This window comes from Hypanus sabinus, chromosome 29 (genome assembly GCF_030144855.1).
Source record: "Hypanus sabinus isolate sHypSab1 chromosome 29, sHypSab1.hap1, whole genome shotgun sequence".
Lineage (NCBI taxonomy): Eukaryota > Metazoa > Chordata > Chondrichthyes > Myliobatiformes > Dasyatidae > Hypanus > Hypanus sabinus.
In genome coordinates, this window is record NC_082734.1 from 26632066 (window position 1) to 26659730 (window position 27665).

General features: G+C 40.1%; 2 protein-coding genes across 2 annotated transcripts in view; both read left to right on the forward strand.

The window, feature by feature from the left end:
• Positions 1-27665, forward strand: part of LOC132383152 (kinesin-like protein KIF18A) — a 112456-nt gene that overhangs the window by 10824 nt on the left and 73967 nt on the right. The window contains exons 3-7 of the mRNA XM_059954004.1: positions 15139-15296; positions 19708-19812; positions 23491-23601; positions 24255-24452; positions 25386-25562. Of these exons, the coding sequence (XP_059809987.1) occupies positions 15139-15296; positions 19708-19812; positions 23491-23601; positions 24255-24452; positions 25386-25562 (749 nt within the window). The remainder of the gene's footprint in view (positions 1-15138; positions 15297-19707; positions 19813-23490; positions 23602-24254; positions 24453-25385; positions 25563-27665) is intronic.
• Positions 123-1279, forward strand: LOC132382708 (nocturnin-like). Its single transcript, XM_059953160.1, is given in 2 exon segments — positions 123-350; positions 353-1279. Coding segments are annotated over 2 exon segments (1128 nt in total). The 5' UTR covers positions 123-149.

Sequence of the window (27665 nt, forward strand, 5' to 3'; positions counted from 1 at the left end):
GCTCGGGTTCGGTGTGGTGGCGGTAATGTATCAGGCTTCCGCTGCGGAAAACCGACTGCTGGGGGTGAGTGGTTCCCGAGGCGGCGGCGGCGGCAGCTACAGGAGGTGGAGGGACTGGAGTGTCCTTCACTGCAGCGGCTGTGTGTTCAATGGGAACCAGTGCCACCAGATTATACAGTACTCTGGCTCCAACTATAACTGATAATGGAATTCCACAGACACAGGAGGAGTATGCGGTAGAGACCGACTTGGAACCAGTTGATCCAACAGACCCAAATGACATCCTCAAAGAATGTCAGCGGGTCCTTGAAAACCGACCACCCAGACTAAAGCAGGATTTTCTCCACCTCAGGAAAGTAGTCAAGCTGGCGACTGTCGTCCAATCAAGGTCCTTCAGTGGAACATTCTAGCACAAGCTCTTGGAGAATGGAAGGATAACTTTATCAAATGTCCAAGAGAAGCTTTGAAGTGGTCAGAGCGTAAATACCTTATCCTGGAGGAGATTCTGACCTACCGCCCAGATATCCTGTGCCTGCAAGAAGTAGATCATTACTTTGACACCTTCCAGCCAGTTCTCAGTGGGTTAGGCTATCATTCGACCTTCTTTCCCAAACCATTTTCTCCTTGTTTGGCTGTAGAGCATAACAATGGACCAGATGGATGCGCTTTGTTTTTTCTTCGGGAGAGGTTTGAATTGATTAACACTGTCAAGTTAAGACTGGTGGCCAAGATGTTGCAGACCAATCAAGTAGCCATTATACAGACACTCCAGTGTATAGAAACTGGCAGAATGTTTTGCGTTGCAGTTACACACCTCAAAGCTTGCAGTGGCTGGGAGCGGTTTCATACATTGCAAGGCTGTGACCTACTTCAGAAACTAGAAAACATAACGGGGGCTGGTATTCCCCTTATTGTGTGTGGAGACTTCAATGCAGAACCCACTGAGGAAGTTTACAAACAATTTACAAAGTCCAGACTCAATCTGAACAGTGCCTATAAGCTCTTGAGTGAAGATGGGCAATCAGAACCTCCCTTCACCACGTGGAAAATACAACCCTCTGGTGAGAGCTGCCTTACACTGGATTACATTTGGTATTCCCATCATGCATTTGCTGTGAATAGATTACTCAATTTGCCCACTGAGGAACAGATCGGCCCTAATCGTTTACCATCACTTCATTACCCTTCTGATCATTTGTCGCTTGTTTGTGAATTTAGTTTTCTTGATCAACTTGATAACTCGTTTCAGTCTGTTGCTGGAAGTGATAATAAAGTCTAATCAGTTGAAAAAACAATAAATTTTTAAAAAAATTTAAAAAAAAAAGAAAGAAATCATCAGTGGAAAGGGTAAGCAGCTTCTGGTTCCTGCGTGTCAACATCTCTGAAGATCCATCTTCTGTCCAACATATTGATGCAATTACAAAAAAAGGCATGGCAGCAGATACATTTCATTAGAAGTTTGAGGAGATTTGGTCACAAAAGAGTTTCTCAAATTTCTACAGTGGAGAGCATTTGAACTGGTCGTATCACCGTCTGGTATGCACTGCACAAGATTGGAAAAAGCTGCAGAGAGTTGTAAACTAAGCTAACTCCATCATGAGCATTAGCCTACTCGGCATCAAGGACACTTTCAAAAGGTGATACCTCAAGAAGGTAGTATCCATCATTAAGGATCCCTATAGAGTCTTAGAGTCATAGAAAAGTAATCCATGCCAAGCCACTTAAACCATCGACCTGCACTGGGACTATAACCTTCCATACCTTTACCATCCATGTACCAATCCAAACTTCTTCTAAACATTGAAATCAAATTACATGCACCACTTGCATTGGCAGCTCATTCAGCACTCTCATGAGTCTCTGAGTGAAGAGTTTTCCCCTCATGTTCCCCTTAAATTTTTTCATTTTTTCACTTTTATCCTTAGTGAAAAAATCCTGCTAACATTTAACCTATCTATCCCCCCACTCATAATTTTGTATACCTCTATCAAATTTTCTCAATCTTCTATGTTACAAGGAATAAAGTCCTAACCTATTTGATCTTTCCATTTAACGCAGGTCCTCCAGTCCTGGCAACATCCTTGTAAATTTTCTCTGTACTTTCAACTTTACTTACATCTTTCCTGTGGGTAGGTGACCAAAACTGCACACTATACTCCAAATTAAGCCTCAGCAATGTCTTATACAATTTCAACATACTACCCCATCTCCTGTACTTAATATTTTGATTTATGAAGGCCAATGTATGACCCTATCTACCTGAGATTATCCACCTTCAATGAATTATGGACCTGTATTGCCAGATCCCTTTGTTCTACTGAACTCCTTAGTGTCCTGCCATTCACTGTGTAAGCCCTACCCTCACACTTGTCTGCATTAAATTCCATCTGCCATTTTTCAGCTCATTTTCCAGCTGGTCTAAAAGGCTGCAAGCCCTGATAATCTTGCTCGCTGATCCCCCAATCTTGGTGTCATCTGCAAATGTGCTGATCCAGTTGACCACATTATCATCCAGATTATTGATACAGATGACAAACAACACCGATCCCTTCAGTACTCCACTATCACAGGCCTCCAGTCAGAGAGCATCCATCTACTGCTGCTCTCTGACTTCTCCCACAAAGCCAATGTCTAATCTAATTTGCTACCACATCTTGAATCCCAAGTGACTGAACCTTCTTAACCAACCTTACTAAATCCACAGCCTTGCATTCATCAGCTTTCCTGGTAACTTCTTCGAAAAGCTCTACAAGAGACACAACCTACCACACATTAAGCTATGTTGACTATCCTTAATCAGTCTATTTCTATCCAAATGCTTGTATATCTGATCCCTAAGAATACCTTACAGTAACTTTCCCACTACAGATGTCAGACTCACCAGCTTATAATTTCCTGGTTTATTTTTAGAGCCTTTCTTAAAAAGCAGAACAACATTGGCTATGTTCCAATTCTCTAGGTTCTTATTTGTCGCTAATGATGATTTAAATATCTCTGCTAGGGACCCTGCAATTTCTGCACTTGCCTCCTGCAGCGTCTGAGGGAGCACCTTATCAAGCCCTGGGGATTTATCTACCCTAATTTGCCTCAACACAGCAAGCACTCCTCCTCTGTAATTTGTACAGAGTCTGTGCAGTTGATGCCGCTTTGCCTCACTTCTATAGACTCTGAACATCTTGTGAGTAAATATAGATGCAAAAAATGTATTTAGGATCTCCCTCATTTCATGGTTCTACACATGGATTACCGTTCTGGTCTTCCAGAGGAGTAATTTTGTCCCTTGTAATCCTTTTGCTCTTAACATATCGTTAGGATTCTCCTTCACCTTGTCTGCTAAAGCAATCTCATGCTTTCTTTTAATCCTGATTTCTTTCTTAAAATTTCTCTTGCATTTCTTATATTCCGTAAGCACCTCATTTGTTCCTACCTGCCTACACCTGCAATACACCTGATATCTTGACCTTTTATTCTGACAGGCACATAGAAGCTTCGTGCTCTCACAACTCCACTTGTGAAGACCTTCTGCTTACCAAGTGCACCTTTGATGGAAAACAGCCTGTCCCAAACCACACTTGCCAGATCCTTTCTGATACCGTCAAAATTGGCCTTCTTCCTATTTAGAATCTCAGACCTATCTTTTTGACCCATCACCCAGGACATGCCCTCTTCTCATCACTACCACCGAGGAGGCCACAGCTTCTCCTCTGCCATCAGATTTCTGAATGGACAATGAACCCGTGTAGGACGACTACACTTATTTTTGCTCTTTTTGCATTACTTACTTATACAACAAAATTTCATGACATAGGCCAGTGATATTAAACCTGATTCTGATTCTGTTTCTTAATTATTTTCTGTTTTATGAACTATAGTGTCCTTTTTTGAGCTGTGTATAGTGTTGGGTGAGGCCTTTCTCTGACCTTTCCAAGAATATTCACCTAAGATAGACTAGAGTAACTTTATAAAGAAGCTATATTCAGGTGTAAATTTATTTAAGTGGTGGCTCTTCAGAAAATTCAAACTCCATTCTGGAGCCCAACTACACATCAGGTCAGTGGGACACAAATCCTTTTGAAAGAGTGCCAAATTTTTTATTCAAGATATTTACAAATACTGCCAGGCCTGTTGAACAATCCCAGCATTTAGCTTGATGAATGCATCTGCAATGTTCCGCTTTCCTTCAATCTCCTTGCTGTATTTCAAAGTTCTTAACCTCCCTCTGATTTGTGAGGAGAAACAGTGCTGAATCTGGAAGGGCCAGTCACCAATACCTTGCGGAATCAAGTGCATGCAAGAAGCCAGCAAGAAGTGTACTGAGGACCAACACTAGGGGAGAAAGAATAAAGATAATTGGAGTAAAAAGTGTAAACAAGAAGAGTTTCAGACCTTAAAACCAAGCAAATCTCAGTAAGCCAGGCAGCATCTATGGAAGGAAATAAACAGTAAATATTTTGGACTGAAACTCTTCATCGATACATGAATTTACTTCCGTAATTGCTGCCTGAATTGCTAAGCTCCTCCAGTGTTTTGTGTGTGTTAGTCCCTTCATGTATAGTGTACAGGATTGAACAACGTTAATATATTACATAAATAGTTTTTGATCTTGGAATGGTATAAGTGGTCATGTTAATCTTAAAGAAGGGATAATGATATCTTCCCAGAGAACAGTTTTGATGTACTCGGCAGTAATTCTGTAATCCAGGCATTGTAATTCAGGTTTACAATTTCACATTTGTCTCATTGCACACTGAGTCCACTGAATCAGCTGATAGCTGATTGTTGATATTTAATTAGCAGCTTGAAGATTACTTCTCTAGAGCAGCATTTGCTTTTTACAAAGCTGTGCTTCTCTAATGATCAGTGATCAAAGGAGAAATCTGTAATCTCTGATTAATCCTAAAAGAAAAGTATATTAAAGCAAATGAGATCAGCAAAGTTAATTATGTGAAGATGGATAGGCGACTGAATTACTGAGGAAGCGATGGTAGAAGATTATTAATGAAATTGATCATCTAAAATATAAGAGTAGAAGATATAGGAGCAGAATTAGGCCACTTAGCCCATCATGTTTGCTCTGCCATTCCATCATGGTAGATTTACTGTCCCTTCCTGCCTTCTCCCCATAACCTTTGATGCCCTTACAAAGCAAGAACCTATCAATTTCCACCTTAAATATTTAAATTTAGAATAGTTTTACAAAATTGGGTAGCAAATATAGCACAGCTAGGTTTAGGTTTATAATTTTAAGAATATCTCATTCCATGATATTCAGCAATAAATTGCCCCAAAAAAATTCTACACTGCTTTCATCCCAAGATCCAGACTGAGCAAAGGACTCAGTTCCTTCCCAGGCCCAGTTCTTTCTATCATTCAGCACTGCAACCATGGAAGCTTTCAACTGATTCTAAATTCGAGGCAGAGAGACTAGCTTCATCAATAAGTGGTGGTTGTAAGGTCAGCAAGCCACTTTCTAATATACCTATCTACAGTAGGTAAGTACCAGCAGTTCTGGCAGAAATTAGAAAGTTTAGAAAGCCCATCCCTCTCCCAACAAAAACCTGGAGAGGGATGGGCTCTGCCAGGTTTCAGATGCCCAAGACATGCAGTACGATGAGCATACCAGAAAAAAAGCTCGTCAACAAAGTTCCGTGAAAGAACTCACCAAGGAGGTTTAAACTGGAGTTGCAAGGGGATGGGAACCAGAGCACCAGACAGATATCAGAGTGATTGTGGAGAAAGATCTTGTTAAGCCTACATACAAAGTCAGGAATCAAAAGGTTCAACATGGTGGGACAAATGTTCTGAGCTGTGTAAATTTCAATGCAAGGGGTATGTAGGAAAGGTGGATGAGCTTAGGGCATGGATCACCTCGCGGAATTATGACATTGTAGCAATGATATTTCCCCTGAGTAGTAATTCCAAATAGCATGGCTTTGTTGCAGGGGACAGGACTGGAAGCTCAGTGTTGCGGCGTTCTGTTGTTTTAGACATGATAGAGCGGGAGAGATTAATAGTGGCATAGTGGCATTACTAGTCAGGGAAAATATCACGGCAGTACTCACTCAGGCTTTATGGGTAGAACTGAGGAATAAGAACCCCAACAGTCTGTGGGATTTAGAGGAGCAACACTGTAGAGAGATCACAAACTATTAAAAGAAACATAAGGTCGTGATAGGTGATTTTAACTTTCCACATATTGACTGGGACTCCCATACTATAAACTTTCCCTGGCTGGGAAAGTTTGTCAAAAATGTTCAGGAAAGTTACTAGATCTGTTAGGAAATGGGACAGGGCAGTTGATAGAAGTTTGTGTAGAGGATCTAGTGATCATAATGCCATTGGTTTCGAGGTAATTCTGGAAAAGGTTGGGTATGGTCCTCGGGCTGAGATTCTAAATTGGAGAAAGGCCACTTTTGATGGTATCAGAAAGAGTTTGACAAGTGTGATGATGCACAGAAAACATGGAGAAATGCAAGAGTGTTCTGATGAAGGGTCTCAGCCCAAAATGTCGACTGTTTACTCTTTTCCGTGGATGCTGCCTGACCTGCTGAGTTCTCCAGCATTTTGTGTGTATGTTGCATCTGCGGATATTCTTTGTTTGTGGTTTGGCAAGTGTGGATTGGGGCAGGTTGTTTCTTGGCAAAGATGTACTTGCTAAGTGGGAAGTCTTCAAAAGTTTGAGAAGTATAGAGTTTTTTTTATTCCTCTCAGAATAAAAGGCAAGGACAAGAGGTTTATAGAAACATGTTTTTCAAGAGCTATTGAGGCCATGGTTAAGAAAAGGGAGGAGGTGCATAGCAGGTATAGGTAGGCAGGAATAAATGAGGTGCTCATGAAATATAAGAAATGCAAGAGAACACTTACAAAATAAGTCAGTAGGCTAAAAGAAAGCATGTGGTTGCCTTAGCAGACAAGGTGATTGAGGATTCTACAGATATGCTGAGTACAAAAGGATAACAAGGGGCAAAATTGGTCCTCTGGGAGATCAGAACAGTAATCTTTGCGTAGAACCAAAAGAAATGGGTTGTCTTAAATTTGTATTCCCTTGGGCGACGGATACAGTCTATAGGTGTGAAGTAATGAACCCTGCACAGATTACAGAGGTGGAGGTGTTTGCTATCTCGAGGCAAATTAGTCTGATAAATCAGCAGGGCCTGACAATGTGTTCCTTGGACCCCGTGGGAGGCAAGTGCAGAAACTGCAGCAGCCACAGCAGAGATATTTAGAACATCCTTAGCCAAGGGTGAGGAGCCAGAGCATGGGAGGATAGCTAACACTATTCTGTTTAAAAAGGCTGAGAATAAACCAGAAAATTATAAGCTGCTGAGTCTGACATCAGTAGTGAGAAAGATATTGGAAGGTGTTATATGGTATTCTAAGGGACAGCATATCTGGATAGATTAGGGATAGTGAACATAGCATTGTGCATGGTATGTCATGTCCAACCAATCTTATACAGTTTTCAAGGAAGTTACAAGGAAAATTGATGAAGGCAAGGCAGTGGATATTGTCTACATGAACTGTAGCAACGCCTTTGACAAGATCCCACATGGGAGGTTGGTCAAGAAGGCTCAGCTGTTAGACATTTCAAAATGCGGTTGTGGTAGCAGCAGTAGATGATTGCCTCTCTGACTGGAGGTCTGTGACTAATGGTGTGCCACAGGAATAGGTGCTGGGTCTGTTGTTTGTCATCTACTACCGTAGATTCCGGACTACAGAGCGCACCTGATTAAAAGCCGCATGCTCTAATTTTAGAAAGAAAATCAATTTTGTACTTGTACAGGCCGCACTGGATTTTAAGCCGCAGGTGTCCCACGTTGTAATATGAGATATTTACACAGAAAGATATTACACGTGAGGATTTTTTAACTTTTAATTAAATCCATATGGTAACATAAACAAATATATATTGCAAATGCTTTTTTTTCGAACTGCCTGTAACACAGCTACTTTTAAATATACATACGTATCGGTAACACACAAATTACGTTGCGTATACTTTTTTACTGAACTGTGCACGAACAACATTCCAATATCTCCTAACGACTGGTAAAAAAATATATATATATACTGCAGCCCACCAGGAAAAGTTATTGATCGCCTTCATCTTCCTCCTGCGCACTAAAACCATCAAAGTTCTCTTCTTCAGTGTCCGAATTGAATAACCTCAGGATCTCGTCACTCACTTCAGTCTCTTCGTTGTCGCTCTCACTTGAGCGCACGCGGTCCTCTTCATCACGCAGCAGTCCAGCCTTTCGAAACCCGTTGGTGATGGTGGATGTTGTGACACGGCTCCACGCATTTAGGATCCACTGGCAGACTTGAGTTAAAGATGCTCTTCGCATGCGTCCTGTTTTGGTAAAGGATTTCTTGCCGCTCGTCATCCAAGCCTCCCACTCAACGTGCAGCGCCACTTTAAATGCCCGGTTCACGCTGATGTCCAGTGGCTGCAAATACTTCGTGGTGCCCCCAGGAATCACAGCTGGAATTGAGTTTGTACTCTTGATGGCAGCTTTCATTGAACTTTCATTGTCAGCCGCTTAAAAATCACCATCGGTGGAAGCTTTAGTCCGGATGCTGTGCAGCTCAGAACACAAGTAAAATGTGTTCTCTCATGGCCACTTGTTTTCAGTGTGATGGACGAGTCACCTTTTTTATTAACAGTCCAAGTGAGAGGCAGGTCAAACATCAAAGGTACTTCATCCATATTTATGATATCATCTGGCCCGATGGAATTCTCCGCTATCTTTGTTTGAATGAATGTGTGGAAGTTAGCAAGCTTTTCCTCGTGGTCGGGAGGGAGCTGCTGACACAGAGTCGTGCATACCCTGACGGACAGGCCTTGTCGTCTCATAAATCTGAAACACCACGATGGCCCACCTCTAAAATCTTCGATTTTCATTTTGGTGGCGATTGCTTTGGCCTTCAGTCTGATCTGCACGGTGGAAACACCGCGGCCGCCTGCTCTCTGGGTGTTAACCCAGTCTTCAAGAAAGTTTTCAAGTTCGGGCCATCTGCTATGATTACCTCTGAAAGTTTTGTCGTCTTTTTGCATTGACCCAGTTCTTCACGCTGGCATCTCCACCGTCTCAACATCGATTCATTTATGCCAAGATTATGTGCAGCAGCTCGATTTCCTTCTTCAACTGCCAGATTGATCGCCTTTAATTTAAAAGCTACATCATATGCTTTTCTTCGAGTGTTTTCCATGTTGATGAGGGTGAGTACAAATGACTGATTTACAATAATTTAATTGTGAAAGTGCGCTTGATTTATTGTACTATTTCATTGGACCTCTGTGAACTACTCATCAATTTTATTGGTCTACTGTTACGAGGCAAAATGTTTTTGGCGGCATGAAAAAAAAACATGCATTAGCCGCACCGTAGTATAGGCCGCAGGGTTGCCGCAGTGTTCAAAGCGTGGGAAAGAAGTAGCGGCTTATAGTCCGGAATTTACGGTATATCAACATTTGGTTCATAATTTGGTAAAATGAACAGCAAATTTGTGGATGACACCAAGATTGGGGTTGTACTGGAGAGTGAGGAAGACTTTCATAGCTTGCAGTGGGATCTAGACCTGATAGAAAAATGGGCTGAAGATGCTAGATGGAATTTAATGCAGACAAATTGGAGGTTTTGTATGTTGGGAGGACCAACTATGGTAGGTCTTACATGCGGTAAGGCACGGAGGAATGTGATAGAACAGATGGATCTGGGAATAGAGATATATAATTCCTTGGTATCACGGGTAGATAGGGTTGTAAAGAACACTTGACATATTGGTCTTCAAAAATCCATATCTTGAGAATAGGAGTTGGTATATTATGTTGAAATTGTATAAGATGTTGGTGAGGCCTAGTTTGGAATATTGTGTGCAGTTCTGGCCACCTACCTACTGGAAAGATGTAAATAGGATTGAAAGAGTGCAGAGAAAATTTACAAGGGAATTATAGAGAAAGGTTGACTAGGTTAGTACTTTATTCCTTAGAACATATAAGATTGAACTGAGATTTGATTGAGATATACAAAATTATGTGTGGTATAGATAGGGTAAATGCAAGCAGGCTTTTTCTGCTGAGGTTGGGTGAGACTACAACCAGAGATCCTAGGTTAAGGGTGAAAGGTGAAATGATTAAGGAGAATATGAGAGGGAACAACTTTGCTCAGAGAGTGGTGAGTGCGTGGAGTGAGTTGTCAGTGCAAGTGGTGGGTGTGGGGTCAATTTCAACACTTAAGAGAAATTTGAATAGGTACGTGGATGGGAGGGCTATGAAGGGCATTGGTAAGGGTGCAGGTTGATGTGATGGTAGATAAATGGTTCTGCGTGGACTAGATGGGCCAAAGGGCCTTTTTGAGGTCTGGTGATCTGTGACTTTATGACTCGATTAAGTAGTATTTACGAGCTTCCCAAGGTAATTTATACATATATTAGGATCAAGAAGATGAGAGAAAGCATAGGTCCACTCAAGGCCAAAGCAGAGAACTTATGCAAGGAATCAGAGAAAGAAGATGAGGTCCTGACGACGGGTCTCAGGCCGAAACATCAACAGTGTTTCTCCCTATAGATGCTGCCTGGCCTGCTGTGTTCCACCAGCATTTTGTGTGTGTTACTTGAATTTCCAGCATCTGCAGATTTCCGTTGAAATCTATCCTTGGATAATGAGGAAACAAGGTAGGAGGTTGCTGTGTCCTTGGAAAAGATCTTGTATCCTCTTTGGCTGTGGGCAAAGTAGCGGAAGATTGGTGGGATCCACGGTTGGTAAGTTAGCTTGGTAATAGAAGACAGAGGGTTGCGGCAGAGGAAAGTTTTCCTGACAGGTAATCTATGTATGACGAGTGGTGCTCAGCAAGGATTAGTGCTGGGACTCAGTTCTTTGTAATACATATCAATGACTTGGATAAAAAGGATAGCTAGGCAGAGATCATGGCTGTTTAGGTGGGGAGCCACAGGAGACAGCAAAATTTTTAATGAACGCTTCTCATTAATTTTAGTGTGTCAAAGTTCGTGGGTGTTAAAGAATTAAGGCAAGCAGATTGTGATGTCTTGAACCACAGAGTAATTTCAAAGTAAATTTATTATCATAAATATTACAAATTACCAAATTATACCTTGCAATTCATTTTCCTAGAAAATCATTTTACAGATGAAAAGAAATATGAAATTTTATGGAAAAAAAACTATAGATAAACGGACAAAGACTGACTAACAACTAATGTACAAAGGAAGACAAACGATGCAGTTGTGATGGTGTTCAGTTTGCTGACCATGAAGTTTTAAACTCAAACAAAGACAATAATATGGAGGTATCAATGGAAGTGTACCAGTTAACAGAAATGGAGGGAGTCCAGATGGAAAAGCTTATAAGATATTTTATTACTCCCTGTCAGAAATCCCATTATGATAGCAACCTCCCTGTTTGCTGGAGAAATTGTGGAAATCAAATTGCAAACCAGTGTCATATTTTCTGGGAATGCCCCTTTATCAAAGGCTATTGGAGTGGGATACACAATGCACTACAAGACATCTTTAAATGTGAAATACCCTTAGAAAGTAAGACCATATATCTTGGGTATATACCTTAAGAATGGTTGAAAAGAGATAAATACTTAATGAATATACTGCTGGTGGCTGGTAAAAAGACTCTTACTTGGAAATGGTTATCACAGAAGAGTCCAACTTTAAATGCATGGATGGAAATTACAATAGACATTTACAAAATGGAGAAGATAACAGCATCTGTTAATTATAAGATGGAATAATTTGATTCATACTGGGAAAAATGGTTTAACTACATAACACCTCATAGGCCTGATTTTATCCTCACGAAGTAATGAATATGTTGTAATAAAAAGATCACTCCCTACTTGTACATAGTTTTCTCCTTTTGCTTGTTCTTTCTTTCCTCTCTTTTCTATAAGTGTATACCTCAGATAAATATTATGTGGAGATTTGTGGCATATATGACTATATGATATATATGTACAATATCTGAAATACATCTTATGGAAATGTTTGTTTGATGATGAACTTCAATAAAAAATAAATTACAGAAAAAAACACAAATGAAGACTTTAAGCCCTGTCGGATATAAATAGCCACGAGTACTCTCATGACAGGAAGATTATACTGTAACTACCCAATCTGCATAAACCAGTTTACTTCCCTGTCTGTTCTCCATAGTGAGTTGTGCTGCCAATACCTACTATTCCCTACCAAGGAGAAGGTACTTCTAGCTAGCAAAGTAGTTTAAAATACAGTTTATTTACAGTGATACACATTTAAATCCACACACCACTCTTAAAACACATTTAACACTCACAGAAATTTCTATCTTCAAACATTTCCCAATTATAAACCATTTCTATATCAAAAGCCATTTTCAAAACACAAGCATTTCTCAAACTTAAAAGATTAAGGATTTCCAAAACACAGGTACAATTCCTATAAACTAAAAAGACAAACCATGATATAGACAAACAAATTGTCCATCACAGAAACTGAAGCTGGAGGAATGGAATTTAGTTTTTCCATGTTTCTTGGTGTTCCTTACCCCATTCCTCATAAGCTGAACTGCTCACTACATTTATACACCTTTTCTCACAGTCGAGTGACTTCAGAAGCCTGTATTTTTCTTCGGATATCCTTTTAACACAAATGATCTAAAAGCATTTTTGGATACATAGATATTTGCTGGCTATCATTAATGCAGTAAAGCTAACTTTTGAGTATGTAAAACTTTCCCAGCTTTAAGCACAGCAGTTATTGATATGCTACTGATATTATTCATCTGGTTCTGCAAGCTACCTTGAACTAAGCAACTTCTGAGTCTACTTGTCTGTTTGAAACAACCCATTGTTTTATACTCTACTTCTGAGCAATAATAAAACAGGTGCAGTGATTCTTTATAGATGGAACTTCTTCAAAATACAGAACCTGTTTGCAAAGCTGTTCTATAAAGAGTGATTTTTTTTTTACTTCAAGCTAGTACCCATTTTAATTTTAAGCACTGAAGAAAGACTTCCATTTATGACCAAAAATTAAGCAAAGAATATAATTGAAAGTTTACTTGGAACTCTTTGTGACGTTTCTTGAACCAGTGGAACAACTTCACTCAGCTTTTTGTGCCCCATCACTGAACTGTTCCCACAATGTATGGATTCACTTTCAAGTCTCTTCATTTCATGTTTTTGATATTTATTGCTTATTTATTATTATTTCTTTTTAAAAATTTTGTATTTTGTGGATTGTTGTCTTTTGCACAAAGGTTACTTGTCCATGTGATAGGCGTGGTCTTTCATTGATTCTATTTTGATTCTTGGATTTGCTGAGTATGTCTGCAAGGAAACAAATCTCAGAGTTGTATATGGTGACATACATGTACTTTGACAATAAGCTTACTTTGAACTTTAAAATGGCAGCTGCGATTTAGAAAGCAAGCTTAGTAAACATCAAATAGAAACAAATCTCTTATCACACAATTAAAAATAATACTGGGAACATTAGTTGTGAAGAGTCCTTGAAGGTGAGCCTGGAGGTTGTAGAATCAGTTCATAGTTGTGAATGAAGTTATCCACGTCAGTTCATGGGCCTGGTGGTTGTAGAGTATTAACTGTTTCTGAACCTGGTAGTGTGGGACCCAAGACTCCTGTGCCTTCTGCCCGATGGTAGTATCGAGAAGAGGGCATGGCCTGGATGATGATGGTTGCTGCTTTTGTTTGGCAATGTTCTATGTAAATGTATTCAAAGTGGGGATGGCTGGCAAAACTTCTGGCGGTCTAAAGCACGTCTAGGTGGATAAATCCTCAGGGGCTGACCAAGGGCACAATTGGACTTTGTGGAAAGCTAAGGAAGAAATTATGGAGGTCTTTGGAGAGATAGTTATTTCATCTTTAGCCACATATGAAGTCCTGGAAGACTGGAGAGAGACTATTGTCAAAAACAGTAAAGACAAACCAGAGAACTACAGGTGAGTCTGACATCAGTGGTGTGCAAGTTACTGGAAGGGAATCTGAGAGGTAGAATTTACAGCATGTTGATAGGCAAGGGCTGATTAGGAATAGTCAGCATGGCATTGTGGTGGAAGATTATATCTGACAAATCCAGACATCCTGGTGAACCGCTCTTGCATCTTTTCAAAAGCCTCCACATCCTTTCTGTAAAGGGGTGACTAGAATTGCACACAGCACTCCAAGTGCAGTATTTTGTAGAGGTAGCCAAGAGGATGTATAATAGTAGAACAGTTGTCTGTGGGTCTTTGACAATGATATGATATGCTAGAAGAGCTAAGTAACTGGATTCATAATTGGTTTAATGGTAGGAAGCATAGGACAATGGTTCTAATCTCTCAGAAACATAGAAAATAGGTGCAGGAGTAGACCATTTAGCCCTTCGAGCCTGCACCGCCATTCAGTATGACCATGATTGATCATCCAACTCGGAACCCTGTACCTGCTTTCTCTCCATACCCCCTGATCCCTTTAGCCACAAGGGCCATATCTAATTTTCTATCTAACTTAATATCTAACTCAGCTGGAAACCTATGCAGTGGTGTGCCTCAGGTATCAGTGCTGGGACCTAGTTGTTTGTTTAACAAGTTGAATGAGAACCTACAAGGCATGGTTAGTTGGTCTGCAATTGATGTTAAAGTAGGTGTCTGGGATGAAGAAAGCATTCAGTACGCTGGCCTTTATCAGTCAGAGCATTGAGTATAGAGGAAGAGTTTAGAGATTTATAATGCAAGTTTTTACACAAAGTAGTGAGTGTGTGGAATGCACTGCCGTGGGAGATGATGTAGACAGATACAACAGCAATATCCAAGATGTATTTACACAGAAATGTGAAGGGCAGGGAATAGACAGATATGGACCATGTGCAGGCAGATGAGATTAATTTTATGTAGCATCATGATGACATAGACATGGTGGGCCAAATGGCCTGTTTCTGGGCTGTTCTTTTATTTTCTATGTTTTATAAATATGTAAAGGTGAAATTCATCTGAGGAATCATAATTTAATATTCATCACAATTATCTTCCTCCTGAATTCTTACACAAAACCTTTGACACCGAGGAGTAGTGGCTTTCCACTGTGCAATTGTCATTAAACAGTTTCTTATATTCTCTGTGTTCTCTTTCAGTCTTTGCTTATGGTGCTACAGGGTCTGGGAAGACCCATACCATGCTGGGCAGTGAGGATCAGCCTGGAGTGATGTATCTCACAATGCTGGAACTCTATGAAAGAATTGAACAAATGAAAGATGAGAAAATTTGTGAAGTTGCCGTCTCATATTTGGAGGCAAGTTAAAAGCAGATGGTTTTGAAAAGTTCATTCTAAGTATAGTAGCATAGTTTTATTCAATCTTGTTTAACATTAGATTGCTTCCTCTTTTATCAAAATTCCAAGCAAATCAGCTAGTTTTGCTTCAGATGTTTCTATAACAATGGTACAGATTCAGCAGGGAGATTTTCAGCTTGTAATACTTGGAGTTTCAGCCAGTGCAGTGTAAATATTCTGGACTTGGGACTTAGCTGGACTTCCATGTCCAATCTGGATCCTGAGCTCTACCTAGACCTGTGGGCCCTGGATTTTAAGAGGCAGATTTGCTCGTGTCACCCTCTATACCTCATCTAAATACTATGAATTCAATGGTATAATAGATCTACTTAATATCAAAGAATGTATATGGTATGCAACCTGAATTCTTATTCTTCACAGACATCCACGAAACAGAAGAAAAACCCCAAAGAATGAATGACAGAAAAACATAGCCCCCCCCCATGCACAAGCAGCAGCAAATCATCAACTCTCCCCCCTCCCCCAGCAGAAAGCATTCAGCTCCCCCCCACCCACCACCGACCATGCAGACTATAGCTAAGACTGACAAGAAACAGGGCTGCAATGCTGCTCTGAAAGGGGCGCATCTTCCAGGCCACACCTAGAGATGTAGGCTGCTCGGCGATCTCCGAGAGTAGGAACCCATTACTGTGAAGAACCACAGTTTGAGTGCAGCTTACTTCATGGACTCCAACAGTGATTACATCACTGTTGTTGCATGGCAACATTCAAATTGAAACGTTAACAATTCTGAGCACACAGACTGTAGCTGTTGGCTCTGATTGCAGCCTTTATCAAACACATGAACACAATAGAATGAATTAATCTTTTTCATTCAAAATTTTTCTAACAAGAAGGATATCTGGAAGTAATGGGCAGCAGTTTTTTTCCAGCAGTTCAGATGATGACTGAAGGTTTGTTCTTTTTTCTTGTGAACCCTTATTTAGATCACTGCTTATAAAGTATTCCAAGTCTGTACTCATATATCTCCTAAAGGAGAAAAATAGTCCTCATTCACACAACAAAATCTGCAGATGCTGAAAATCGAAAGCAACACATAACAAATGCTGGGGGAACTCAGCAAGGCAGATATGGAAAAGAGTAACCAGTTAACGTTTTGGGCCAATGAATGCTCTTGGCCTGAAACATGAACTGTTTACTCTTTTCCATAAGTGCTTCCTAGCCTGCTGAGTTCCTCCAAAATAGCCCTCTTACCTGCTTTATATAAATGGGCACCACTGCGTAAGCATAATGTGCTGTAGAGTATACCTTGAGCAGCTGACCCCAAAACACTAGTAGTGCCAGGTATTCTGCTGCATGAAATGTGCATGATGTTCTTACCAACCTTGCAAAGAAAGCATAAAGCAAAAAGGAGCTACTAATGCTGCAAAATGCAATTGGTGTTAATGCTCTGGTTTCACAGCCCTGTGGGGAGATAACAGTTAAAGAGTTAACTCCTTCTGTTAGAAAAATGTGGAATTGAAACGGCTCAGATTGAGAGGGGAGAAGTGAAGAGAACCAAAGGGAATAGGGTAGACACAAGGTGAATGATGATGGTGCCTTCTAAGAAAGGTTGATGAAGGCTTGTAAATCACAAAGGATCTGTCTGGAGGAGATGCTGGCTAATGTCAGAGTGGTTAGAATGGAAGTAAGGCATCAGACTGAAAAATGAGGCAACCAAAAGCTCCTCATTCCTCCTATGGATTGAACGGAGGTTTCCTGCAAAGATGTCATCCAATCTTAAATACAAGAGATTCTGCAGATGTTGGAAATTCAGAACAACACACACAAAAAGCTGCAGCGATTTAGCAGATCAGGCTGCATCTTTGGAAAAGAATAGTCAATGTTTCGGGCCAAGACACTTCATTGGAACTGGGAAGGAAGGGGGAGGAAGCCAGAATAGGAAGGTGGGGAAGGGGAAGGAGCAATGTTCCCTCTAACTTGTAATGAACAGCGTGTGTGGAAATCAGGTGTGGTGCAATTTTTTGCACAGTGATTGACAACAACATGTGTGCACTGAATTTTTAAGTGGAAGTAAACCTGCAGCTTATTCTAAGGATAATAAGCCATTCCACTTTAAATGAACTAACAATTCTTTGGTGCTTCACGCCTTTTGCCTCTTTGGAATTCAGCATAGTGAATCAATAATTTCTTAAATAAAAACAGTATAAATAAGCCAGTTCTAAAAGCTGTGAACAAATCATAACAAACTCCACTTTATCAACACTGCCCGTAACAGAAACTGGAAAAGGAGATGTGATTGTTTGCGATCATGAAATATACTTAACATGCCAATGAGGTAGAGGGTGACAATCTTCTGTGCGCAGTTTAAATTCTTTTGTGCTTGCGCACCTTAGAGGGAACATTGGGAAGGAGTACAAGCTAGAATGTGATAGATGAAGCCAGGTGGATATGAAGCAAGGAGGTGGGAGGCAATAGGGAGATAATGCAAAAGGCTGGAGAAGGAGGAATCTAATAGAAGAGTAGAGTAGACCATAGGAGAAAGGGAAGGAAGAGGAGCACCATAATAGACAGATGTGGGGAAAAGAAAAGGTAACGGGCACCAAACAGGGGAATTGAAGATTGGGGGGGGGGGGGAATTACCAAAGGTTGGAGCAATCAATGTTCATGTCATCGGGTTGGAGGCTATCCAGACAGTATATCAGCTGTTGCTCCTCCAACCTGAGAGTGGCCTCATTGTGGCAGTTAAGAAGGCCATGGACCAACTTGTTCGAATGGGAATGGCAATTAGAATTAAAATAGTTGGCCATTGGGAAATCCTGCTTTTGTGGATGGAGCAAAGGTCTGCAGTGACTTTTGTGAGGGAAGGAAACAGTGCTCACATCTTCTCATAATCGGCACATAGTGGATTTATATATCCACCATATCCTTGTACCAATTCTATCTCAGACTTCTAAAGTAACTTCATCCATGTTGAATGGAATACATTGATCTTTAATTGTAATTGACACTGCTCATCATATTTAACTATACTTATATTTTCCTCTCTTTGAACTTTTGTTCTACAGGTACTGCATCCTTACTTCCTGCCCTCCAACTCCAACGTGATTTTACCATTGGTCACATCTTCCCTTCTCCCTAGCTTTGTGTTCCATGGAGATCATTCTCTTAATAATTCCCTAGTCCTCTAATTCCCTTCCCACCTTTCCTCCACATCCTGTCTGCCTCCTGACCTCATCTAGTTCAACGTACCACTTCTGTCTCATCCCCTCTTTTTCCTTCTCCATCCCCTTCTTTCTCAGTCCTGGGGGAGAGGTGGGGGGGGGGGCCACACAAAATGTCAGCAAATGAATTTTGTTCACTGAGTTCTTCCAGTATTCTGTTTTTGCTCCAGATTCCTGCATCTGCAGTCCCATTTGTTTTCATGTTCGTGTGCACTCTTGGCAAAGTACTTATTGACAAGTTTCTAATGCAGTAATCAGAACAGCAAATAAGGTTTATCTCTTAACTCACAACACACACAAAATGCTGGTGGAACACAGCAGGCCAGGTAGCATCTCAGCCCGAAACGTCAACAGTGCTTCTATAGATGCTGCCTGGCCTGCTGTTTTCCACCAGCATTTTGTGTGTGTTGTTGTTTGAATTTCCAGCATCTGCAGATTTCCTCGTCTTTATTTCTTAACTGTTTATTTTAATTATTCCACAGAGCAATTACTGCTCTCGTGCATTTGTGTGTATTAATCTTCCCATGAACACCTGGGATGTAGTTTAGCAGCAACTCAAAGCCTTAGCCTGTCAGTTGCCTTTTACCTTAGTGGTTTGAATCCATCGCACATACTGCTATAGAGGGATACAACACAGAAACAGGCTCTTCAGCCAAATCCATTAATGTCAACCAAGTTGTCTACCGAAGTTGTTTACCTGCTATTGACCTACCATTTGCCCGAATTTTGACAGTATCTATCCAAAACTTTCCTATCTGAGTATCTGTGCAGATGTATTTGAATCATAATTGTTCCCTACTCTACCATTTTATTTTGCTAGCAGCTTGTTAAATACACCAGCCTCTGTGTGAAATACACAGATTCACTTCAAATATTTCTCTTTCTTACCTCAAACCTATTCAATATAGAAGATTCCCCAATTCTTGGAATAACAGGGTAGAGGAGTTTTCTCTGGTGATAGGTTTATATAATGAAATAATAACAGTTATTTGTTATTTTAATAACAATTCTGATTTTTATATAACAATTGATATTTTTGGTAGTAACAATTATCACAAATAAATCTGGTTATTTTTAAACTGTTTGAAAGTTTTGAGAGCATGGATTTTAGTGCTACTTTGTACTTTTCCTCCTTTTTAGCTCTTAAACCTTGGTATAAATGATTTTTTTTCCCCCCATATTATCAGGTATACAATGAACAGATTCATGACCTGCTTGAACCTAAAGGCTCACTGGCTGTGAGAGAGGACCCTCAGAAAGGAACAGTTGTTCAGAGACTAAGCTTCCATCAGGTGGGAGTCACAATCAGCAGCTCTATTGCTGATAGTCGTTGCTATGCCATTGGATAGTATCGGTGCACTGTAATTATTACCAAGCCATGTTATACGTCCATTAATGGCTAAGGGAAAATGAAATTCATTATGTAATCTTTAAATTATAATTTGTTATTTGCAGACAGTGCTAAATCATCTTCAAGCAATGCTTTCCAAAATTTACAGAACAATATAAATTTAGCATTCTTTTTTTGTGTTCTTCCAAAGTATGAGCTCTCACTTATAATGGTTATAATGTTAAGTAGAACTGGCTCTTAATTTGGAAGGACAGAGAAAACTACCTGCCCCTCCACCTATCTTCGTATTGTCTGCAAACTTGGCAACCAAGCCATCAATTCTGTCATCCAAGTCATTGACATATAATGTGAAAAGGGACTGTCCCAACACAGACCCCTGTGGATCACCACTGGCAGCCATCCGGAAAAGGCTCCCTTCATTCCACTCATTGCCTCCTGCCAATCAGCAAATGCTTTATCCACGCTTGTATCTTTCCTGTAATACCAATGGCTCTTTACTTGTTAAACAACCTCAGGTGTAAGATTTTGTCAAAGGCCTTGTGAAAATCCAAGTCCACCACATCCAATAATTCTCCTTTGTCTATCTTGCTTGTTAATTATTTTGGGCCCCTTATCTAAGAAAGAATGTGCTGACATTGGAGAGGGTTCAAAGGAGGTTCACAAAAATGATTCTGGGAGTGAAAAGTTTATCATGTGAGGAGCATTTGATGACTCTGGCTCTGGGCCTATACACACTGGAATTTAGAAGAATAGTGGGGGGGGGGTTCTCATTGAAACCTGTTGAATGTTGAAAGGCCTAGATAGAGTGGGATATGGAGACAATGTTTCCTATAGTGGGGAAATCTAGGAACAGGGCACAGCGTCAGAGTAGAGAGTCATCCATTTGGAATGGAGATGAAGAGGAATTTATTTAGCCAGTGGGTGGTGAATATGTGGAATTTGTTGCCACAGGTAGCTGTGGAAGTCAGGTCATTGGTGGAGGTGGAGGTGGGTAGATTCTTGATTTGTCAGGGCATGAAACAATATGGGGAGAAAGCAGAAAAATGGGATTGAGGGGGAAATGGATCAGCCAAGATCAATGGCGGAACAGACTCAATGGGCCGAATGGCCTAATTCTGCTCTGATGTCTTAAGGTCTCATTTTAACAGTGTTCTTTTTCCAAATTGTGAATATTCCAATGCATTTTCTGAATGTTCAGGGATCTTCTACTTTCAGTGTTTCGAGACTCTGCTGCTAGTTGTGACTTTTCAGTGATTGAAATATGTAAAACAATGTGCCCTTTCTTACACTTCGGCTATAAGTATTTGCTTTTTCTTGTCTTTTGCCAGTTGAACAGATAGGTTTTGGCACTGTTCTAATTACATTGAAACAGCCATTTATTGAGTAGAACCTATATCCCTTAAGGATATAGATGTTCAGCAACTTTGTAAATTAAGGGTCATAAGATATTCAATAAAATGAAACTCAAGTCACTTATGATGCTTAAAGTAAATTATAAAAGTCACAAACATGACCATATTTGGTTAATGATTTTTTAAATTAAAAATGAAATTCACTTGTAGCCATTGGTCACTGTGTGAGGACAGGTACAACATCCAAGCCTACTTGCGGCTCGTAAGGAAGCCTTTAAGCAACTACTAAACTGTTGCTTTATTTATAATAGATCAGAGAAATTGCTGTTTAATGTTTATTAAGAGAGTTTATCTAAAATACCACGTCAACCTGATGAAATAGTTGATCAGTTAATATTGTAGATAAGATGCTATAATTGTTGATATCATTGACTTGATGGAATGGGTGAAAGGCAAATACTAGTAGTACTTACTAATTCTCTAACATGCAAAGATAGCTTTTGGAACATTAGCCTTCATAAATCAGACTAGTGAATACAGGAGTTGAGTTGTTATGTTGAAATTTTATAAGATGTTGGTGAGGCCAGTTTTGGAGTATTGTGTATAGTTCTGGTCACCGACCTACAGGATAGATATCAGTAAAATTGAAAGAGTACAGAGAAAATTTACAAGGATGTTGCTGGGTCTGGAGGACCTGAGTTATAGGGAAAGTTTGAATAGGTTAGGACTTTATCCCCTGAGGCATAGGAGAATGAGGAGAGTCTTGATGGAGGGATACAGATGTATAAAATAAATAAAACTATGAGGGGTATAGATAAGGTAAATGCAAGCAAGCTTTTTCCACTGGAGTTTGTGAGACTAGAACTGGAGGTTATAAGTTAAGGGTAATGAAATATTTAAGGGGATCAGTGGATGTGGTGGATACGGGTTTGATTGCATCATTTAAGAAAAGTTTGGATGGGAGGCGTATGGAAGGCTATGGTCCAGGATGGGACTAGGTAGAATGCCATTTTGCAATGGATTATTAGATGGGCTAAAGAGCCTGTTTCTGTGCTGTGGTGATCTATGACTCTATGTATTAGAGTGTCTTGCTATATCTTATTTCAAACTAATATCTGTCACAAAGTTACATAAATTCTTTTGGGAAAGGAATTATCCATTGTTAGAATGATAGGAGCTCATAGAAGCCTTGTTTCCAAACAATCTAAAACCCTGGGAGCTGTTGAGAGATAGGATGCTGTGTGTTGTAAGATGATGTGGTGTCACAATGGCCATTGAGGAGATAAAGGAGCATAGGATTTACCACCTGGTGATCTACAGAAAGAGAAATTACTGCTAGAGGGGATGGAATTAAAACTGAACAGCATAAAAAGTCTGACTGAACAAGATATGGATGAGAAATTAAGAGATAAGTTCATCATCAGCATTGTCATAGATGCTTTATTTACTTGATCAGGACAATTTTGAAGCAACAACAGAAACAGAAAGAGACAGTGATTTAAACATGGAATCAAAGGAACAATAGTAGGGAGTTGAGAGTTGACAGTACTCTGAACAGAGACCAGTATTGGGGCGATATGATAATTTGGATTGAAAGGCTGAAAATAAACTTTTTTGAGCTGGGTTGAAGGCAGTGGATTTGAACAACAGATGCGAGTACCTTAGAAAAGGGAACTATTTATAATGTCATCCACTAAAAGGGCCAAGAATGGGTGTTGTGAGCAAGATGAGCTCGAGGTTTCTGTAACAGCAGATGGAAGATGAGCAGAAGGCTACAGGTGAAGCCTGTTGAAGGGTCATGGCTTGAAATCTTGGTTGTTTATTCCTCTTCATAGATGCTAACTGACCTGATGAGTTCCTAAGCATTTTGCATGTGTTACAACTTAACAAAAACAGGGACTTAATTATTCATTCATTTGTTTTTGATTCACCCTGGATATATTTCTCAGTTTTTACCTTTTGTGGCAAAATGGGCCATTTTCAGGTATTGAGAAGATTAAAGCTTTGAATTAACTTTGTCTATGGTTAATTGACAATAAAAATAACTGCACATTCATATACAGGCCTGCTCAGTGCATCTATATCCCATGTAAGGATATATTAAATAAAATATTGTTCAATCTTGATCAACATCTCACCAAACAACACTAAAGTTCTGGTCTTTTCATTGGTAAGTCAGAATGTGCGCCTTTTTGTGAATGTGAAGGAAACTTAATTTTCTGAGTTTAAGAAATTGACTTTGTGTTGTTTTTTTTTCTGTCCTTCAGCCCAAGACTGCCAAAGAGCTTTTGGAGATGTTGGCAAATGGAAACCAGAACAGAACCCAGCATCCCACGGACGTTAATGCCACGTCCTCGCGATCCCATGCTGTCTTTCAGGTCAAAACTGCTGAGGCCTAACTCATGGGGCTGAAATAATTTAATTTTATTAATGTTTGAAAGTTGCGTGCCATCCCTAGCACGTAGTTTGTCGGAGTATACATGTACAACAGGAATTGGGAACATGTTTGTTTCATGATTGTTACTGAATCCAGCATTTGCACCTCACAATTCGCATCACCAAACCATGTGAATTCAAATAGTCTCAGGTTTACTGCACAGCAGAGTTATTCTAAGCTTGCACGTTACACAGGGGCATCCAGAGGTATTGCTGCCAAGTGTCCCCTCAAGGTAAATGTCAGTATTTACCAAGTTTCAGTGAAGACTGTTAATTTTACTCTACCTATTGAACTAAAGCTCAAATGGGGAAACAAAAACTTCGAGAATAGTGCATGTGAAAGTATTTGAAACCAAGAAAATTGTATTATTATCAAGATGTAGTGTTGACTTAAAATCAAGTGTAAACTGCCATCTGTAAGAAGTTTGTTCATTTTCCCCGTGTGGGTTATATCTGGGTGCTCCAGTTTCCTTCCACATTCCAAAAGCAGTTCTTAGAATGTACTGCATTCGTAATGACTAGGAAGCGAGGGCTATGATTGCAACTTTTAATCAAGCACCTTTTCACATGTATGTATTTCATTGTTACAAAATAGGTGTATGTAAAACAGCAAGATCGTATTGCTAGCATCAGCAAGAATTTGCGGGTGGCCAAGATGTGCCTCATTGACTTGGCTGGGTCAGAGCGAGTTACCGCAACTAAGGCTCAAGGAGCACGGTTCAGGGAGGGAGCAAACATAAACCGTTCTCTGCTTGCATTAGGAAATGTCATCAATGCACTGGCAGATGGCAAGGTAAGACAGTTTATACCCTTTGAGAAGAAAAAATCACTACCTAATTTTGTTTTGAAACAAAACCTGCTTCAAATTAAGCTGTATCACAGCTGCTACTTCTCTGCAATCACGGTGGCTTCTTTTGTTTTAGCTGAGTAATTACAGGCAAGCTAGATATTCCTTTCATTGAAATCAGTGTTTCTTTAAGAGTTCTGAAAATTTTAAACTGATTGAAGGGAAGTATAGGGGGAGAGGTGGTATGGTGATATCAGAGAGGTATTTTTAAAAAAGAAAGTGGTGGGTGCATGGAATATGTTGTTGGGGTGGTGGTAGAGGCACTAGGGGCATCTAAGAGATTCTTAGATAGGCATATGGATGAAAGAAAAGTGGAGGGCTGAATGGAAGGGAAGGATAAGATTGATCATAGAGTAGGCTAAAAGGTCGGCACAACAACTTGGGCTGAAAGACCTGTACTGTGTTCTAAAATCACTCATAGTTTTATCAATTTGTGTAGTTCCATGAATGCAGATACCAAAATCAAATAAAAACTAGCCCAATGTTATTACACTGGTGTTCGTGTGACTTTCTATGTACTTAGCAGAGGCTATTGTACTCCCATAGGGCTGCCTTTATGTTGTGTCTCCCAGAACACAGTTCTGAAATCCTTCTGGAAGTCTCTGCTCGGCCAAACCAAATAAGAATTTAAAAAAAAAGAATTTTGGGCTGGGTAGTAATTGAACTGACGCAACTTGTGTAAGCTTTTAAGTATAAAAATCATTAAAGTGATTCATTAGATTTACTGTGAGGACAAGTCTCTCATCCCATAAGGAGAGACTGAAAGGAATGTTTCCTCTTTTATAATATATTATATTCCTTTTGCAGAGAAGTTTGAATTGAAAGTTCTATGGAAGTTTCTAACTGCTGCTATTTTCTTTTATTTCTTTACCTGCTAAGGGTAAAAAATCTCACATCCCTTACCGAGATAGCAAGCTAACCCGTCTCCTTAAGGACTCGTTGGGGGGAAACTGCCAAACAGTGATGATTGCCACTGTCAGCCCTTCATCCAGTAGCTATGAAGATACATATAATACCTTAAAGTACGCAAATCGTGCTAAGGATATCAAATCTTCCGTAAGTTTATCTCCTAATGCTAAAAATGTCACAAACACAATTATTATTGTTTTACTATTTTCGACCAGTCTTATTGTGCACATAAAAAAGTAACAGCAATGATTTTTCAAACAGTTTTCATCTGCAGATATGGCATGCTTGCTTTTAGTAATCCAGGAACTAAGTTCAGGAGATGGAAAGCTTTGCAAAACTCTATTTAGACTGCATCTGGAGTAGCGGATTCAGTTCTAGTTGCCCCATTATAGGAAGGATGTCAAGGCTTTGAAGAAGGTATAGGAGAGATTCATGCATTAGAAGGCATGTTTTATATGGAGATGTTGGACAAACTTGGGATGTTTCCTCCAGAAAATCAGAGGCTGAGGGAAAGATTGAGATTGAGATGCATAGCCAGAACAGCCAGCTAGTATTTTCTTCCCAAGGTGCAAAGGTCTAATATCAGAGGCATGCATTTAAGGTGACAGAGGTTAAATTCAAAGGAGATATGCAGGGCATGCTTTTTACACAGAGTGTTGGGTGCCTGGAATGTGTTACCTGGTTGGTGGTGGAGTCAAATATGACAGAAACATTCGGGAAGCTCTAATATAGGCATGTAAATGTGCAAGGAATTGAGGGATGTGGACATTGTGTTGGCAGAAGGGATTAAATGGGCATGTGATTGCTAATTTAGGGCCTGTTCCTGTACAGTACTGTTCTAAGTTTTATGCCAATGATACCAAAGCTGTTGGAGTTGTGGATAATGAGGAAGGTTGTCGAAGGATTCAGCAGGTCAGTTGGAGAGATGTCAGAGAAATGACAGATGAAATTTAATGTGGACAGACGTGAGGTGTTGCACTTTCAGAGGTCAAATGCAAGAGGCAGTGTAGAGTGGATGGCAGAGGCCCATATGAGTAATGATATATAGAAGGATTTAGCTCCTTAAAAGTGGCAACACAAAAAATTTGGGTAGTGAAGGAAGCCCACTGCAAACTTGCCTTCATCAGTCAGGATGTGAAGTTTAAGGATCAGGAAGTCATATGGAGGTTGTATGAAACAATTGTTAGGTGACATTTGCTTTCTTGTGCGCATTTCTGGTCACCACATCACAGAAGTGATCTGGAGGCTTTGGAAAGGGTGCAAAAGTGGTTCAGCAGAACGTTGTCTCAGTGTTAACTGTCAGGAATGGTTGGACAAACTTGGACGGTTTTCTCTGGAGCATTGGAAGCCGAGGGACAAAGCATATAAAATTATGAAAAGCACAGAAGGGGTAAATAGTGTCTTCTTCCCCAGGTGCAAACGTCAGCTATTAGAGAGCATAGACTTAAGGTGAGAGAAGAAAATTTTAAAGAAGATTTGTGGGGGACGTTTTTATTTACAGGGAATGGTAGGTGCCTTGATCAAGATGCTGAGGGAGGTGGTGGAAGCAGATGCGACAGTAACGTTTAAAATGAATTTAGACCAACACATGAAAAAGCAGACAATGGAGGGATACAGACCATTTGCAGGCAGATGGAATTATTTTAATTTGATGTCGTGATCAGCAGAGACATCTTGTGTCAAAGGGCCTGTTCCTGTGCTGTACTGTTTTATGTGAAATTCCACTCGACCGTGCAGATCAGAACAGAGTAGTGCTGTCTTTTCTTCCTCTAACGGAGCAACCTGACCACTTTCTGACTGAGCTCTGCAACAGCTGAATGTTTGTCTAGATACTGGGCTGCATCCGTGGAAATAAAAGAAAACAAATATGTAACAAAAAATGAAGCAAGAAATTCCTTGAGGCATTTTTGTGAGAGATCTCATGAGTGAGTTACCGGGAATGGGAAATATGTTGGTGCAGTTGAGACATGCTTTAATGAAGTTAGGGTTGAACTCCATTGTAAAGGTCCGTCAGCTTAACTGCTAACCTGAGGCGTGCGTGATATGCAATGCACCTGATGTTCCCTATGTACAGAGAAGCACAAAAAAAATGTTTTAATCCCCAGCTTTCTGTTCCATTAACTTGCTGAATGCCAAGCAGAATAAGGCGTTCCTTATTTTCAGAGCAGTAATTTACCGTGATTGAATAAGTCAACTCCATTTTCAGTCATAAAATCTAGTGTTTATACTTGTGATTTGTAAAACATCCTT